This window comes from Panulirus ornatus, chromosome 5 (assembly GCF_036320965.1).
Source record: "Panulirus ornatus isolate Po-2019 chromosome 5, ASM3632096v1, whole genome shotgun sequence".
Taxonomy (NCBI): Eukaryota; Metazoa; Arthropoda; class Malacostraca; order Decapoda; family Palinuridae; genus Panulirus; species Panulirus ornatus.
The window spans coordinates 9,788,118-9,807,442 of record NC_092228.1 but is presented as its reverse complement, the minus strand read 5'-3'; the positions used below and the strand labels follow the sequence as shown (position 1 = coordinate 9,807,442).

Below are 19,325 nucleotides of genomic sequence, written 5' to 3'. Positions count from 1 at the left end.
AGTTTACCAAATAATACAGGGAATTCGATGACATCACTGGGTGGGACGGAGCTATCAGGAGGAATTCCCCTTTAGCACCACCCACCAGCAGCATTTGGCCGTGGTATTCCCTGTAACCCGGCGGGGAATCATCGGCTGCGGGACGAATATAAAACCTTCCTCCTCCCGGCACCACACAACCAGTCTGCTGGCTTCAGCCGAGGGGTAAGCAACGTGCCCCAATCGTGTCGTGTGAGTTTCAAGCTTCACCAGTGGATGGTAAGTCTCAAGCTATTTTTCTTCTCTCTCTCTCTCTCTCTCTCTCTCTCTCTCTCTCTCTCTCTCTCTCTCTCTCTCTCTCTCTCTCTCCTCTTGTATTATAACAGTAAGGATACAACAGTTGCCACATAGTTATAGTAACGTCAATGTTTCATCCTCTGCATTGAAACAGGTGGTTTCGATACAAACCAAACTATATCTGCATATGAATATTCTTTTCTACACACATCCGATATACTATTTGTTCTTTAATATACCTGATTCCAACATATGATTTAAGATATATATATATATATATATATATATATATATATATATATATATATATATATATATATATATATATATATATATATATTAATCTTTCACCAGATTTTAACTTGACCAGATGTCCTGGAGCCTAGCCAACGCATGTGTGGTGATACTTGGTGTATGGACGGGAGCCACACACAGCGCTGCCGTACACGATGACACGGTGAGTTAAACTGTTCATAGACACACATAGCAAAATACAAATTTCAAGTGAAGCTGTCCATCCGTCCGGCCATTCCCAGGCCTAGCTAGCACTGCTCGTGTGTGTGTTGCTGGACTCCATGTGAACGTCAAGTTCCGATGGTGAACATCCTCTAGCGTCTGTCGCTGAGTGACTTGACCGTCACTTTCAGCAGACGAATGAAAACATCGTCGTGTCGTACACACGTTGACCGTAGTCCCTTATGGCAATGGGAGCACGCGCGTTCGGGGACGGTATTTTCTTGTTGCCACATTTGTACCAGACCTGTAAAACAACCTTACACTGCCGTTCAAAAAGCACTGTTTACTCATTTCTAAATACCAAAAAACCTAATATCTCGTGGGAATATGGTTAGTGCAACTCTCGAGACTTCAAGTGATAAAATTTACTTGAGACTGGATCGTCCTGTATAAAAATCACCACGCCATCTACGTGCGCGCGCAGTCGTCAACTGCACACGGGAGCAGTCAGGACGTAAAAGTCTTTGATGTAAGGAAACACAGATTTCTAGTGAGATGGATGCTCCTGTCAATCAGGCAGCAGCGGATGGAGCAGCCATTGGTTTATTACTCAGTAACTTGACTTCAAACTTTCATCGGCTGCCTGATGGCTTCCTTCCGTTATTCCATTTGTTTGTACCACGACGACGACACGACACTTGAAGACGAACGGTACAACTGGGTATGATGGCTTATCCTCTGGTTTGACCCATTAAGGACTAGGCCAAAGGAAAGACCATCTAAGGGTCTAAGATAGTTCGTCATGATCACTGATGATAAAATAACCGTGACTGTGTCGATGTTAAACTACTGGGAGTGAGTGAGGTGGAAAAAAAAGAAGTAGGTCTGTCGTACAGTGCCGAACGAACTTTGAGGATGAGGACAATACTAGGAGTTATGTTTTCCCAATAGGTGCGCGTTCCGTCGGCGGTGATGACGCAGCTGGTGGAGATGACCGAGTCCCTGTGTAACGCAATGCCTGATCTGGTGGGCTGCGACGCTGTCAACGACACATTACTTCAAGGTGAGTCCCACACAGGCTGAGGCGCTGTCAGCATCACACTTTCGCATGGCTGGCTCCCGCAACCTTGGCCGCAGCCAGGGCCACTCGGGTCCTCCCGGATACATGTGCGTGAACGACGACTGAACGCAAAGTAGTCCGAGAAAAGTTCTTGATGGCAACAGGTAAATCCTCCGTCGTTTGATGCTTAGAAGAAAAAAAAAAGTTTGATATATCAAGGAACATCAATGTCTTATATCACTAGTGTCTGTGGAATGAGGGATGATTAACTAAAAGATGTAATTAGAACATTAACACACACACACACACACACAACAAGGACGTTGTGGCCACGGGCCACTTGCGTTCTGTTGCCCTCAGCAGTTGGTGCATAAGCCACGTTTTATCACTCAACCCTTCTCTCGCCACACTCAATCTCACTCGTTACTGTGGGAATGAGGAGAGGTGGAGGTGGATGTGAGTGTTTCAGTGGTAGGACAGTGTGGAGGCAGTGTTGTAGTGGGTTAGTATTGGGACGGGAGCTGTTACGGTGGCAGGCTGACCCAAAAACCGCAACACAACCTTCCCACCACAATACCCTCCGCCCACCACACCCTTAAACTCAAAACCCATCGCACACCACCCACTCATCATTAACCCACCTCCACAACACCGTCCATCTCACACTCGTCCACCACTTTCACATACGCCGGTGGATATGTTATGTGAGGTGGGTTTCAGTTTGAGTATGAATGGTTTCGTGGGGAGAAGGGGATGAGGTGGGCTTCATTTTGAGTATGAATGGTTTCGTGGGGAGAAGGGGACAAAAAAACATGATATCACCGTCAACCTTTAGATGCAGGCAAAGACTCCACTCGCACTGACTTTTTAAGCGAGTATTCGATCAAGTTTAATACCATGTTAACCTCGGACGAGTTTGTTGAGAGGTTGTTTCCTGAAAAGGGACAGAGTTTGAGTCGAGTGGAAGAACCGTCAAGGGTGTGCGTGGTACTCAAGCGAATATGATACAAAATTGATACCCCCAACAGGGAGGCGTGCTTTCCTTCTGCTGTCATAACACTGCAGGATACGCTGATGATACCGTGTTTGATTGGGAGTCCTCTACGTGATGCAAGGAGGTGCCTTGAATGGTGAAATCCAATGAGAAAACTGATGTCACGTTCTAATGAGCAAAAAGTTCCCAGAGGTAATGTTATGGGCTGGTAATTATGACATGGAATGGTTAAAAAAAAAAAAAAATCTGGGGTATATAGTATTTGGTACCGTGTCAATTAATGACTAACTGAAGTACTGCAACTTAAAGAGGAGGCAGAGGAAATGTGCGAGGTTTTAAAATGTTCAGCGTATGAATCTACTGTTGAATATCAAAGAGTTATTTGGGATCTATTTATATTTGGGATCACGTCATTAATTGGCTAAACTACTTTGGGACTTGCCAAAAATTATGAAGAACAAGTCAAAAGGCACAGATATAATTATGATTATCAATAATCCATCCAGGTGAAGAAATCATGATAGTCAAATGGAAGAAACTGAGACAGAGAAATTAAGGAATATTGTACGGCAAAGAAATGTAATGACAGGATGTAAAAGACTTGGAAATATGAGATTTAATGATGCTGCGTGTGAAGGATTAATTAGTGAGCTCGAAATAGGAAGGTCCAAGGGGAAAATGGATCGGGAGAAAATGCATCAGTGAGGGGGGGGGGGATATCCAGAAAAAATAACTGAAATGGATAAAAAAAAAAAAAAGAATGCTGTCAGCGTTACCCGTTAGTAGCCAAGGTCTCCTGATTTTGCAGAGATCTATGCCATTGAAAACAGCTGTATGTTTGTTACAATGACTTGAAGGTGTGCAAGATAAATATAAGGAATGTAATGGAACTTGTGACACACAGAGAAGTGGGTCTTGGAATAACCGATGTGGTCGACCGAGTGATAGATTGTCCTTATCACAGACAAAACTGGTTCCTATAAATGAGGCTCTCAAAGAGGAAAGAGAGTTGAACTCTGAACGTGCTACACACAACTGACTCTGAATGTGTTCTTGACAAAAATGATAATAAGAAAGAGAGTTGAACTCTGAACGTGCTACACACAACTGACTCTGAATGTGTTCTTGACAAAAATGATGACAAGAAAGGTTTAATAAATACACGGACGAGTGCTCACTAACGCAATGAGATGCTGTGTTAAGAATTTGGAAAACAAGGGAAGAGATGCAACAGTCCTTTGTATGCCTGAAAAAAAAAAAAAAACCTTGGACTGATCAGAGATTTATCGATTGAAGTCGAGACAAAACACGCAGGACAATCAGGGAATAATATCACAATGAAAGTTTGAGTAGGAGCTACTGGAAAGACATGGTATCAAAGACGCCAACAAACATATAAAGTGGCACGACGAAATATATACAGGTGTAGGATATCATACATAGAGAATAAATAAGCGTTAGGATATTACTGCTGCTAGGACTAATAGTACTAGGATGCAACAGTGAATATGAGGCTACGATGTAAGGTACAAGAGGGAATGGAAATATGGAACAAGTTGAGAGGATGATTCTGAAGAGATGTACGATACATTTTGCAGTAGGAAAAAAAAAAAAAGGTACGTTATATTTAAGGCCGTAACATACTTGTCTCAGCTTAGATTATGATATATATTACACTATGAGACTGTCTGGATGGACTAACGAGGCTGTCAGACTTTGGTAATATGGACTAACGAGGCTGTCAGACTTTGGTAATAATGTAAACATGAAATCATTACGTGATATTTGAGAATGTGAATCCAGTTCAGAGTAGTACAACTGTAATGCAACACCATGGCCAGTGCACTGACAGTGCCATAATCACTACAGTCTGCGTCTTACCCACAGTGCAACAGGAAGAGAGTGGGCGGGTTGACGTACCCAGTGAGTACAACATGGCGGCCTCCAAACCCCTCCTCTCCCTGGCGCTCAACCGCTTCTCCTCAATACAGCTACAAAATAGAGGTAAGTTACCTGCGCTTGTGGCCTCCTGCAACCATTTCTAGTTGTGTACGTATACTTCCCCTTCCCTTTCCTCTCCCCTCCGCCGTGGCCATTCGTATAATTACACCCTCCTCAAACCCTGCTGCCTTATCCCCTCACAACACGACCGACGGATCATCTGTAGCTTTGGGTTCCTCCTCACCCCTATTAGCCCGGCTTAAGTACACTTTCATAAGCTGGGCATCAGCTGCACCACCGTTCCTCACGTCTTTCACTGTGTCCTTGTCCTTCAGGTCGACGTCATCAGAGACTAGAACAACGGCTCTCAAAAAACTTGTGTAAGTTGACGCTTCATTTTATAGAGTTGTGATCAGCGAAATGCATGATAAAGATGCTGAACGGTGATTCTAATACAACCACAACAAATGTGTCGCAGACTTTTCATTCCAACATACAGGATTTCATTCATCTGTTCATTTACGATATCCGCATTTCAATCAGTCAACTTAATTCACATGTTGGCATACAATACACTGTCACTCAAAATATTGTTGTTCGCATCGTGACACATATACGGTACTGGTGATACAGGCGAAATTAACTATTTGTTTAAATAATCTTAAGACATCTGCCAGGCGTTTTCAGGTTTGTCAAATGTCGATCATGCGATTTTTAAGCGTGGGCCCTGACACTATTATACCAGTGTGTTGACGAGTGACGTCGCATCGGCAGTACAACTACTAACAGATGGTGTCGCCTCCCGACAGAGCTGATGGAAAGGGACGCCCTCAATGTGGCTAGGCTGGCCGCCCTAAACAACGAGAAGGCACGGCTGGAGGAGCGCCTCATTATGCTGGAGGGTCGACAGGAATACGTGAGGACCACCAGGTCTACCCAGATCCGGTAGGCTTACCACCCTCTCACACTGCCAAACCTACCACACTGCCCGGGGTCACGCCACAGGGAAATCGCAACGTACCATAATAGTAACACACTCTAATTATCTCATTCAGTGAACTGGCTGGCATCTTTGTTGTGTACATGACACGGTAACTTAAATTCTTTACCCAACGCCCTCACCAAAATGCAACATACAGACTTGAGAAAGATAAACACAGAGGCATATATGACATTATGACCCACCATATCTATATGTTAAAAGTAGCTAAACTTATTTCAAACGTAATATATATATATATATATATATATATATATATATATTTTTTTTTTTTTTTTTTTTTTATACTTTGTCGCTGTCTCCCGCGTTTGCGAGGTAGCGCAAGGAAACAGACGAAAGAAATGGCCCAACCCCCCCCCCCCCATACACATGTACATACACACGTCCACACACGCAAATATACATACCTACACAGCTTTCCATGGTTTACCCCAGACGCTTCACATGCCTTGATTCAATCCACTGACAGCACGTCAAACCCTGTATACCACATCGCTCCAATTCACTCTATTCCTTGCCCTCCTTTCACCCTCCTGCATGTTCAGGCCCCGATCACACAAAATCTTTTTCACTCCATCTTTCCACCTCCAATTTGGTCTCCCTCTTCTCCTCGTTCCCTCCACCTCCGACACATATATCCTCTTGGTCAATCTTTCCTCACTCATTCTCTCCATGTGCCCAAACCATTTCAAAACACCCTCTTCTGCTCTCTCAACCACGCTCTTTATATATATATATATATATATATAATTACTCAATACTGAGAAGTCAATTCTGTCTTTATGATAATACCTTGTGCCTTCAAGGAAGTCATAACAGGCAATTTGATGTGTATATTCAATCACTGTTAAGTTGTCCAAATTAAACTCTTCGTTCATGTCTACGTCACTGAAATAAATACAGCATCTCTTGGCCATGTAACTAACATAGCGTACCTTACCTGTTCCAGCCAGCACTCTCCTCCGGAAGCATCGAACAACTTAGAAACGCTTTACAATCCTTCGAGACGAGGCCAGACCCACCAAGCAGCTAATGTCCTTAGGTACCCGTCTAGCTTACCTTTATATCCACCCTACTCTCTCTCTCTCTCTCTCTCTCTCTCTCTCTCTCTCTCTCTCTCTCTCTCTCTCTCTCTCTCTCTCTCTCTCTCAGGTGCGGTGACCAAACCTAAGAAGCATACTCTAATTTCAGCCTTATGAATAATATGTACAGCTTGCTAAATACTTCCTCATCTACTGAATGAAGTTCAAATATCTGCCACCAGAAAGTGGGTCTCCTTAACCCTTCTTCTGGGATGGGACTCTGGGCGACAGGTGACAGACAAGTCAGGATCCCTTTGTAAAGGTGGCGCAATCCTCCATGCATTTCACTCCCTTCACGACCTGAGCATCATCGGCAGACAAAAATCAGGTTGGAGCCTATACCTTCAGGCGGGTAATCATTTACCCAGATGAAGATAAGTGGTCCCCGCGCAGAACCCTGCGGTACTCCGCCAGTGACCGAACCATGCTTTGAGAAAGCTCCACGGACATGCATTCTCTGTTCCCTTCTACTTAGACAATCTTCTGTCCATCAGAGGCGTTCTTCCCTCATTCCCTCCTTGTGATCAGCTTCTCGTGCGATGCAATGTCATATGCTTTCAGACAGTCCGGATGTAAACAGTCCACCCAGTCTTCCCTTGAAGTCCAAGACAAAGCGAACTCTCTCGTAAAAGTCTCAGGGGTTTCGTTACACATGACCTTCTCCTAAAATCTGCATGTCCCTCACTTAGGTAATTCCTCCTTTGTGGAAAGTCATCCATCTGCTTTCTGGGTATCTTTTCCAGGACCCTACAGACCATATTCGTCTGTGAAACGCGTGTGTGTGTGTGTGTGTGTGTGTGTGTGTGTGTGTGTGTGTGTGTGTGTGTGTGTGTAAACTTGTTTTTCTTTTCTTCTCCCTGCCCGGAGCTTGGTACAGCTCTTCTAACAAATGTTATTACCCACAGACCCAATGACTGTTCGGACTACCTGGTGATGGGCTACAACACCAGCGGGGTCTACCAGATCTACCCCTTCAGGTACGTCCTTCGTGCGCCTCTGTCCTTCGTGTGAAGCGCTCGCCTGTGACGTTGATATGGAAAACACCTCGGACGAAGACGGGCACCTCATGGTCGGGACTGTCAAGAGTTAATTGGCGGGAGTTTCTCTCTCTCTCTCTCTCTCTCTCTCTCTCTCTCTCTCTCTCTCTCTCTCTCTCTCTCTCTCTCTCTCTCTCTCTCTCAAACTACGAGAAGTGTGAGGTCTTATTCGCTGGACGTGGGTGTCCAACATCTTCAAGCGATGCATCTGAGCCACCTCCTGTATACTCTTCCATGGCTTGTTTACTTGACTACTTCGTTGCAGGTTACGTAAACCAACTTCCCTGATGAGGAGGAGGGGTGTAGCAAGGGGGAGGAGGAGGGGGGCTGCTCGAAGAGGGTGAGAACAGGTGTTGCAGCTCCAAGGTCGAAGCTTTCAAATGCAAGAGTAAGTCAGGATGAAACAAAGAACTGATTTCACTTCCTATACACGAGTAAATCTAATATCAAAAATATTCACACCTTAGCGATATAACTCGGAATGGGAGAGTTAAGAGAAAAAGACACTAGATTTCGTCCTTTATGTACAGCATATATATATATATATATATATATATATATATATATATATATATATATATATATATATATATATATATATATATAGATAGATAGATAGATAGATAGATAGATAGATAGATAGAGAGATATGATGATCACACTAGTCCATGATGATAGTATGAAGGTGAAACCGCACTTCAGCAGTGGTTCATACAATTTTAACATGTAATTATATATATATATATATATATATTATCCCTGGGGATAGGGGAGAAAGAATACTTCCCACGTATTCCCTGCGTGTCGTAGAAGGCGACTAAAAGGGAAGGGAGCGGGGGGCTGGAAATCCTCCCCTCTCGTTTTTTTTAATTTTCCAAAAGAAGGGACAGAGAAGGGGGCCATTTGAGGATATTCCCTCAAAGGTCCAGTCCTTTGTTCTTAACGCAACCTCGCTAATGCGGGAAATGGCGAATAGTATGAAAAAAAAAAAAAAAAAAATATATATATATATATATATATATATATATATATATATATATATATATATATATATATATATATATATAAATATATATATATATATATATATATATATATACATTTTTTTTTCTTTTCTTTTAAACTATTCGCCATTTCCCGCGTCAGCGAGGTAGCGTTAAGAACAGAGGACTGGGCCTTTTTTGGAATATCCTCACCTAGCCCCCTCTGTTCCTTCTTTTTGAAAAAAAAAAAATGAGAGGGGAGGATTTCCAGCCCCCCGCTCCCTCCCCTTTTAGTCGCCTTCTACGACACGCAGGGAATACGTGGGAAGTATTCTTAATCCCCTATCCCCAGGGATATATATATATATATATATATATATATATATATATATATATATATATATATATATATATATATATATCATCCCTGGGGACATGGGAGAAAGAATACTTCCCACGTATTCCCTGCGTGTCGTAGAAGGCGACTGGAAGGGGAGGGAGAGGGGGGGGGGCTGGAAATCCTCCCCTCCCGTTTTTAATTTTCCAAAAGAAGGAACAGAGAAGGGGGCCAAGTGAGGATATTCCCTCTAAGGCTTAGTTCTCTTTTCTTGACGCTACCTCGCTAAAGCGGGAAATAGCGAATATGTATTTTATATATATATATATATATATATATATATATATATATATATATATATATATATATATATATATATATATATATATATATATATATATCAAGCGGCATCCTGTTAAAATGTACAAGTCGACAAGGCTCCATATAATCTGTCATATATTCACGTAGGTAAATGCATTTAATCTTGCTCATACACATATTACATTGGTGCAGGACTGATGCCCTAATCTTCTTCACCATCATACCTACATGTGCCATTAAAGCATTACCTAGAGCCTCAATAAGGACTCCATTGCATTCTAAAGAACAGACTTATCACAATCAAATCCATTTAATTGTTTTGAAGTCTCCTGTTAGTCGCAACTGACTCGCGACTACATTACTGGAACCAGGGACAATAAACACGCTGACCCTCCATCTATCTCGCTGGAATCTTACGAGAGAGCCCCAATCAACGAGGCGATGTCGACAGGTGCAGGTGCAGCAAGCCAGTGTCGGTGTGGTGCGACATGGAGACGGACGGCGGAGGCTGGACGGTGTTCCTAGCTCGGAGGAACGACACGTCGCGCGAGGATTTCAACCGCAACTGGAGCGACTACCGCAACGGCTTCGGCAACGCCTCGGGCGAGTACTGGCTCGGTACGTTAGTTCCTGTGGCTCTCTCTCTCTCTCTCTCTCTCTCTCTCTCTCTCTCTCTCTCTCTCTCTCTCTCTCTCTCTCTCTCCGGTTGTTGTCATGCCTTCATGAGCGAACCCGACCACCGGAACATCGCTGACCGACTCTTTCCCGTCCGGGAGTTGGAATAGAAGGTTCGCCAAGATGCCATGCCTCGCCCTTTAGGTCTTTAGAACGAGTCTTTAATAAGAACTTCTCACAAAGCTACTAGGTTTCATCATCAGCGCTGATTCTCTCTGTCTGTCAGGGTATTACTTATCATGCACTCTCAATGGAAGGGATGGAGATCGAGCCATACGCCTTGCAGGCAATCATGCTCCGGGGGGAGTGATGTGATCTTATGTAGAAGATATGATCATCATCATGATCAATGCAGAGCCCTCTGTTCCCTCAGTTGTCTCTTGATGTTCAGGTGAGTACGATCAATCGAGCACGACGGTGTAAACCTCTGGAGTGATGCCCCCCGGGCATGTGCCCTGACCCTTAACGTCTTTAAGGCATGAAAGTCATCACCATACCTGTGGGATGTATCGTGGCATTCAAAGGGCTACGGGTGATGCCTAGTTCGTGTTTTCCTGTCACCTTCTTGTCCGTCTGACTCTGCCAACTTCATGTGTACTCCGGCGACCCTGATGTCCTCTGACCCTCGTGTCCTCTCCTCCGGCGACCCTGATGTCCTCTGACCCTCGTGTCCTCTCCTCCGGCGACCCTGATGTCCTCTGACCCTCGTGTCCTCTCCTCCGGCGACCTTGATGTCCTCTGACCCTCGTGTCCTCTCCTCCGGTGACCATGATGTCCTCTGACCCTCGTGTCCTCTCCTCCGGCGACCTTGATGTCCTCTGACCCTCGCGTCCTCTCCTCCGGCGACCTTGATATCCTCTGACCCTCGCGTCCTCTCCTCCGGCGACCTTGATGTCCTCTGACCCTCGTGTCCTCTCCTCCGGCGACCCTGATGTCCTCTGACCCTCGTGTCCTCTCCTCTGGCGACCCTGATGTCCTCTGACCCTCGTGTCCTCTCCTCCGGCGATCTTGATGTCCTCTGACCCTCGCGTCCTCTCCTCCGGCGACCTTGATGTCCTCTGACCCTCGTGTCCTCTCCTCCGGCGACCTTGATGTCCTCTGACCCTCGCGTCCTCTCCTCCGGCGACCTTGATGTCCTCTGACCCTCGTGTCCTCTCCTCCGGCGACCTTGATATCCTCTGACCTTCGCGTCCTCTGTTTTGCAGGCAATGATAACCTCTTCGCCATGACCACCTCCCGGGCCTACAGACTCCGCCTGGACTTCATCACCACCGACGGCAATCGCAAGTGGGGGGAGTGGCCCGCGTTCCGGGTCCTGGGCGAAGATACCAAGTGAGGGGAGCTCCTTACCTGAGTACCGTCTGCTTCCTTTTACCACTATACTTCTCTCTCTCTCTCTCTCTCTCTCTCTCTCTCTCTCTCTCTCAATATTCTTATTTCTCCTTATCACTATATCATTGACTTTCGCAGTGTGTGTGTGTGTGTGTGTGTGTGTGTGTGTGTGTGTGTGTGTGTGGGTGTGTGTGTGATGCAGTCTGTGCTTACGGTTATGCAATCTTGCATTTGGGAATGCACGAACCTCATGTTGTAAAGGCATCTGAGGAGCTCAGATTAATCCCTCTCTTTCTGAACTCATTATGAGGCGTGTCAGACTGGTGTGGATATCACTGTTGCCATGATGGGAAGTGTCAGACTGGTGTGGATATCACTGTTGCCAGGACGGGGAGTGTCAGACTGGTGTGGATGGCACTGTTGCCAGGACGGGGAGTGTCAGACTGGTGTGGATATCACTGTTGCCAGGACGGGAAGTGTCAGACTGGTGTGGATGGCACTGTTGCCAGGGTATGACCAGCGTAAACCCCTGAGCGTCGCGTGTGCCAACGAGTACTAAAAGAGTGTGTGTGTGTGTGTGTGGTGCTGCCACGCCCGCCCTTCTCCCCCCACAGGTACAAACTGCAGGCCAGCAACTACAACGCGAACAGCATGATCGACAACTGCATCACGCCCCAGAACAACCGGCTCTTCTCCACCTTCGACGTTGACAACGACGGCACCACCAGTAAGTCCGCCAGGCCCAACATCTCCTACACACCTCACCCTCCCTCCCTCCCTCTCTCTCTCTCTCTCTCTTTCTCTCCCTCTCCTGTTCACCGTCAGTGTCCTCTGAATCATCTCGGATCTTTATCTCGCGAGTGACACTGCTCGTTGCTTTTCTTTTTTTTTTTCACTGTTCCATTTTCATCTTCCATCAGTACCTTCAGACAAACGTGTGTGTGTGTGTGTGTGTGTGTGTGTGTGTGTGTGTGTGTGTGTGTGGTTCTTGTTCAATATGCTGCTCTGTGTTTAGCCTCTTACCTCATGATTCTTCACCACCTTCCCTTCCAACTGCTCTGTGTTTAGCCTCTTACCTCATTGTTCTTCACCACCTTCCCTTCCAACTGTAGCTCATGTTCGGTCATGTCACTTTCGCGATCGTTATTCATCACCTTCCCCTTATGACTGTAGTTTACGTTCAGTACTTTCATGATTCTTATCTATCAATCACTTTCCTTATAACTAAACCCATATTCAGCACTCTCACTCTCACGATTCTTATTCATCACTTTCCTAAGTAACTGATGTTCATGTTCAGTACTTTCACATTCATGAGTCTTATTCATCACTTTCCTAAGTAACTGATGTTCATGTTCAGTACTTTCACATTCATGAGTCTTATTCATCACTTTCCTAAGTAACTGATGTTCATGTTCAGTACTTTCACATTCATGATTCTTATTCATCACTTTACCTTATAATCATAGCTTATGGTGTTGCCAGACCCCGCCTGCTTATGGACATGCCTCCAGTGTAAAGTTTGCCCTTCGCAAAGGCTGCAACATCGAAGTACAATCTTTTCACACAAAAGGAGTCCACCCTCTCCCTGCTCCTGGTTGTGGTGCAGCCCTGAAGCTGCAGGAGGTCCCAGGGAATGGGTCCTGGGCTTGTATAATAATAGGTTACTAAGCTCTATAACTTCATTATGAAATTATCACTCACAACTTTTCTTCATAAAGTTAGTCCAATACGTTCATTCATTCATGATTATCTCCCTTCGCCGTGTCCATAACCTGTGTCATAACTTTTGCTGGAACATGTCAATCCATCACTGTCACCTTCAATAACTCACGCCTTACAAGTTCATCATAATTCTTACCCTCGAATAAGTACCTTTGACTTCAGATACACACTCTATCTATCTACGTCTGGTCCCTCCCTGTGCTTCCAACATCTAGACGTCATTTCATAAGATCCCCCCATCTTGCCTTGAAAAGCCTGCATACATCTTTCTTTCCTTCGGCCTCGGCTGATATGCAATCCACTATTGTAAAACGTCAGCATTCTGATCCAGTCAAGGCTCGGTAACATACGTCCCCCTCCACCTGTCCTATCCTAATCCACTCAAAACTCACCTCCCGTCGCTTGTATCCAGTCACCTAAACAAAATCAGGATTGCACCCGAGTTACGATTGGGTGACATACTCTTTCAGCCGACCACCCAATCTAGTCTAGAATTAAGGCTTAATCCATACAAAAATCCGGACCAGACGAGAATCAGATGCACCGTCCGTTTCACCCAATACCAGGTAAGAACTGTGCGCAGGTCAAGAAGGGAGGCTGGTGGTACTCTTCGTGCAGCGCGATGGACCCGACGGTACAGCATGCGGCAGACGGGTCGCTGAAGATCAACTGCCCGTATAAGGTGCAGAACACGAAGGTCCCCCTGGTGGGCTACTGGATGCAGATGAAGATCAGGCCCACCATCTGCGACATCCACACAAAGTCGGTGTATTTCAACGGCTACTCCTGCCACGACCACAATCTTCAAGGGTGATGAGGATGGGGTGTGCGATGCCGTTTCTTCCCTCGGTTTCCGCGTGGAAGCCGACCAAGGTAGACGAGGGCTGGCCGTTACGCTACTTCATTCTATTGTAGCAGCCAAACTGTGGAATTCTCCTGCTCCCTTCGTTTTCTATCTGCCTATCACCTTCTTCGTTTTCTATCTGCCTAATCACCTTCTTCGTTTTCTATCTGCCTAATCACCTTCTTCGTTTTCTATCTGCCTAATCACCTTCTTCGTTTTCTATCTGCCTAATCACCTTCTTCGTTTTCTATCTGCCTAATCACCTTCTTCGTTTTCTATCTGCCTAATCACCTTCTTCGTTTTCTATCTGCCTAATCACCTTCTTCGTTTTCTATCTGCCTAATCACCTTCTTCGTTTTCTATCTGCCTATCACCTTCTTCGTTTTCTATCTGCCTAATCACCTTCTTCGTTTTCTATCTGCCTAATCACCTTCTTCGTTTTCTATCTGCCTAATCACCTTCTTCGTTTTCTATCTGCCTAATCACCTTCTTCGTTTTCTATCTGCCTAATCACCTTCTTCGTTTTCTATCTGCCTAATCACCTTCTTCGTTTTCTATCTGCCTAATCACCTTCTTCGTTTTCTATCTGCCTAATCACCTTCTTCGTTTTCTATCTGCCTAATCACCTTCTTCGTTTTCTATCTGCCTAATCACCTTCTTCGTTTACAATCTGCCTAATCACCTTCTTCGTTTTCTATCTGCCTAATCACCTTCGTTTTCTATCTGCCTAATCACCTTCTTCGTTTTCTATCTGCCTAATCACCTTCTTCGTTTTCTATCTGCCTAATCACCTTCTTCGTTTTCTATCTGCCTAATCACCTTCTTCGTTTTCTATCTGCCTAATCACCTTCTTCGTTTTCTATCTGGCGAATCACCTTCTTCGTTTTCTATCTGCCTAATCACCTTCTTCGTTTTCTATCTGCCTAATCACCTTCTTCGTTTTCTATCTGCCTAATCACCTTCTTCGTTTCCTATCTGCCGAATCACCTTCTTCGTTTTCTATCTGCCTATCACCTTCTTCGTTTTCTATCTGCCTAATCACCTTCGTTTTCTATCTGCCTAATCACATTCTTCGTTTTCTATCTGCCTATCACCTTCTTCGTTTTCTATCTGCCTAATCACCTTCTTCGTTTTCTATCTGCCTAATCACCTTCTTCGTTTTCTATCTGCCTAATCACCTTCTTCGTTTTCTATCTGCCTAATCACCTTCTTCGTTCTCTATCTGCTTAATCACCTTCTTCGTTTTCTATCTGCCTAATCACCTTCTTCGTTTTCTATCTGCCTAATCACCTTCTTCGTTTTCTATCTGCCCATCACCTTTCCACTATCAAGAACTGTGTACACCTGGACAACCCTACGGTGTCCAGTTCGACTCCCCTGTAAACTCAAGCTGAAAGTCAACACACCACCTCCTCAAAGTCGAGCAAGATTCATGAAAGACGTCGATGGGGAAAACGAAAACGCTGGTGGCGCCTATGTGTATATATTAAGGACGAAATCCAACAACTCGGTTTTCCTCTCGGGTTAGACTCAAACAAGAAGACTTGTGATCGGCAGTTATTACTATAGTTCGGAACGTCAGGTCATTATCGCGTTCGCAAAATCCAGGCTGGGCTGATGCCACTGACGAAAAGGCATGAGCAATAATCCCATGAACCCCTTGAGCAAGACGCTGTGGTCACTCAGCACAAAATAAGATGATAAAAAACATAGAGCCCTCTCAGCAGAAACATCACGACCCATGAGTACGCTGGTCCTACAGACATCTGACCTAAACATCCTACAACCTCTGACCTAAACATATCATCACGTGACCAATGGCATTTGCTCGTGTCCATAAGTTTGTAGCTGACAAAATAAAAAATTTATTAACCAGAAAGGTTGGCAACTGTAGAGATGAAATGAAATAAAATAAATAAATAATAAAATGATATATATGTATAAAACGAGACAATCAAAGATTATATCAATATCCATATATTCTTGTCACCATCTGCACTCCAAACAAGATACATTATTACTTGGACTTTCTCCCAAGAAAACATATTGGAAATTCCGAACTGATCTGATAAAAGTAACTGGGACAATTCATCCAACGCTGCTTATATAAACTGCGTATATAAACCGGTAAGTAATGAAAGGGTAAGAGAGAGTGTGGTTGAGAGCTGCAGAGGGTGAACCGGAATGGTTTGTTCATATGAGTGAGGAAAGGTTGACAAATACGATATACGTGCCAGGAGTGGAGAGAACAAGGAAAACGGAAGGACCAATTAGATGGAGGGACTGAGTGAACATGCAGGAGGGTGAAAGGTGTGCACGGGATGGAGTAAACTGGAACGATGCGGCTAAAAAAGGGTCAAAGTCCTTGTCAATGGACTGAACTAGGGCATGTGTAACGTCCGGGGTAAACCATGGAAACTCATGTGGGGCCTGCTGGTGGATAGCTTTGCTTTCGGTGCTTAACATGTGAGGGGAGGCGACTTTTCTTCGTCTGCTCCTGACGCAATCTCGATAACGCAAGAGATGGCGATCAAGAATATATATATATATATATATATATATATATATATATATATATATATATATATATATATATATATGAAGCTAACAAAAAAGTTCTTCGAAAGACGTAGGGATTGAAGACCCAAATGACACAACAGTAAAGGAAGCTTGAAACTCGTTCATAAATATGTAAAGTACTCCTGTAATATAAGAGTGTAGGATGAATGGAATATACCGAAGTAAGAAATAGTAAATGTGGACAGCATAAAAGTGATTAAAAAGTTGTATGATATGAGAACGTTCAAGAGATGGGGTCCCACGAAACCAAAACTCCCTTTCGTACAAAATAAATATGTAATCACACACACACACACACACACACAACAGATGAAGCCCCACGAGTGAAAAAATCTTAATCTCTCCTGGTAAAACATAAATAGTTAATTACACACAGCGATTTGTTTTTCTGATAGTGAGCCCCAGGGATCGTGAGCATGGGTTCGGATCTTGGGCGCGGGGGCAAAAAAGGAAATGATTACATCTTCCACTGGCTGACCTGAGATATGGTGATGGTTCTTGAAATGTATATATATCATTCAACAACGGGAATAGAATTTTCTTCCTTCTTGATGATGATCATGATGATGTGGTTAACTTCAAGTATTCCTACGGTGAGTTTATTGAGTTTTGGTTTCTTTGCAAGAAGACGACTTGGAAGAGAAAAAAAAATATTGGATTAGCGGTGTCTGCGAAGATCAGATCCGTACGTCACGCTGCGGAACATCATTATCTCTTACGGCCCATTAACTGCGAAGAATTCCCCGCCAAAACACTATAACCGCCATAATCATTTCACCTGGTATAACACCACTGCCACTGGAGTTAAGTCCGCTACCACCAGTGTGGTGGTCTTAATGGTTCGGTGCGAGTCGGTTGGGGGGTGGTAGCGGGATGTGGTGCTACTTAATGGGTGGATGGAGACCAAACGGAGCAAGCACAGGCGAGTTTTGGGAAGAATTTGAAGTTGTTTATATGCAACAGAGTTCAGGCGCAGAGAGCCCAAGTGTCCTGAGTGTTTGTTTGAAGAAAATGAAGAGACAATGAAGTCAATGAATGTAGATGAGCACTTTAATCTGAGGCTGAATAATCGTCTGGTCACTTCAAACTGATTTACAGACCCAACAGTGTTACCATCAAGATATATGGATAAGAGGCAGGTAGTGTCAAGATGTGGATGTCCGTCTTTGATGGTGGTGAACTACGTGGACGTCAATAAACCATGATTTTTTTTTTTTTTCTTTTTCCTCCCCCACTGGGTAAATGATTGACGCTGGGGAGGGAGGGAGTTCAACCCGCTTACCTCTTTCAGCACGGTAAGATAATAAGATTTCCTCTCAGCGTCCATTTCTCGAATCATTTTGTTACGGGGGATCTTTTTTAAAGGTTAGCGCCGTTCTGGCAGAGGGCCTAGTCTCCCTGCTGCAGTCAGTCGTTCGTCTGCGGGGGTGTGTGTGATCGAGGTACGCGCCAGCTGTGGGTGCGGTAAAACACATCTCTCAAGGTAGAAGCGATGGAAAGCTTTCGTGATAGTTCTCATGTAGTCATCCCCATTTACTCTCAACGTCATCCATGCTCGGCAACTTCAAGTCCACCAAGGATACTGAACATCCCTCTGCCTACTGGCAGTAACCCGGACTGTTCGCCTTGACACTCCGTCCTAAACGCTGCGGGTGCAAGGTGGCCATGAAAGTGTGTGTGTGTGTGTGTGTGTGTGTGTGTGTGTGTGTGTGTGTGTCAATGACAGGAGTGGCTCAAGTTCTTCTCAAGAGCTGTCCTGATGTGATAACGGAGGCTGTTTCAACTGTCCATGGTATCAGTTTCATCAAAGTCTCCCCACACCCTAGTATTTGCGGTGGCAATGATGGTGGCGGTGGTGAAAAAAGAAAAAAAAAAAAAAAGCGTTGTCAGTGATTTTGGTGACAAGTGTTATGGCGGACGGAAGTGATTAGTAGTGGTGGTAAAGGTGATGGTAGCGGCCGTAGCCCTGGTGTGTTGGAACGACGATGATAAGGGAAAGATGGACCCAGCGTGAGTGCTTTTGGCCTATGGTGGTAGCGACGGTGGTGGTGGTAGTGGTGGCGGTGACGGCGGCGGGATTGGTGGACTGGCGGCGACGGGTCAGTGTGCGGTAAGATTGCGTGGTGGTTGGATGTGCGCTCCCGGTCCTATTGTGTTCCCGACCTCCCACCTCCTTGGGTTAGTGAGCCGCCGGCTGCCGCACGGAGAGGATATCCATAGCAGACGACTGTACGCTCGGTCGATTTAAACACTGTCTTGAGCCTTACATGAAAAGCTGTTAAACCCATGACTGTGACGCACTGACTACTGTTTGGTCAACGGGGAACTGAAGGTAAGTGTTAACACCTGACTATGCACTGCACCTTATATTGTATATCAATAGTGAAACGAGGGTAATCCAATCTGATTCTTATTTCTGGGCCACCATAATAAACATTGGGTGTGATGTTGCGCAGTACTGTAATTTCTACCTCGTCTATCTGTAGCTTTACCTTCAAAAATGACAATTGAAGGTTCTATGAGCATCATTTACTGATTACAAACGCTGGTATTATTCAATCAAAGGTCAGAATCGACTGCATTTATTACATATGGTCGTGATATGCCAATCAAGGAAAATTACGGAATCGAGTGATTGTTATTAATAACTCTCTCTCTCTCTCTCTCTCTCTCTCTCTCTCT

General features: G+C 44.7%; 2 protein-coding genes across 2 annotated transcripts in view; both read left to right on the top strand.

The window, feature by feature from the left end:
- The first annotated feature begins 108 nt into the window (after positions 1-108).
- On the top strand, positions 109-15,994 carry LOC139748256 (angiopoietin-related protein 7-like). Its single transcript, XM_071661190.1, has 11 exons — positions 109-258; positions 647-733; positions 1,684-1,795; positions 4,674-4,790; positions 5,537-5,672; positions 6,677-6,769; positions 7,715-7,786; positions 9,939-10,105; positions 11,368-11,494; positions 12,109-12,221; positions 13,786-15,994. Exons 1-11 carry the CDS (start codon positions 256-258, stop codon positions 14,031-14,033), a joined length of 1,275 nt encoding a protein of 424 aa, XP_071517291.1. The 5' UTR covers positions 109-255; the 3' UTR covers positions 14,034-15,994.
- A 154-nt stretch (positions 15,995-16,148) lies between these two features.
- LOC139748253 (uncharacterized) overlaps positions 16,149-19,325 on the top strand; it is a 30,818-nt gene continuing 27,641 nt past the window's right edge. Inside the window, exon 1 of the mRNA XM_071661174.1 lies at positions 16,149-18,975. The gene's annotated coding sequence lies outside the window, so the exon portion shown is untranslated. The remainder of the gene's footprint in view (positions 18,976-19,325) is intronic.

What these genes read in the sequence shown, in the direction of transcription:
- LOC139748256 (XM_071661190.1), top strand. An exon ending in CAACGACACATTACTTCAAG is followed by an intron (nt 1,796 to 4,673) that starts GTGAGTCCCACA and finishes TCTTACCCACAG; the next exon opens with TGCAACAGGAAGAGAGTGGG. An exon ending in TACCAGATCTACCCCTTCAG is followed by an intron (nt 7,787 to 9,938) that starts GTACGTCCTTCG and finishes CGATGTCGACAG; the next exon opens with GTGCAGGTGCAGCAAGCCAG.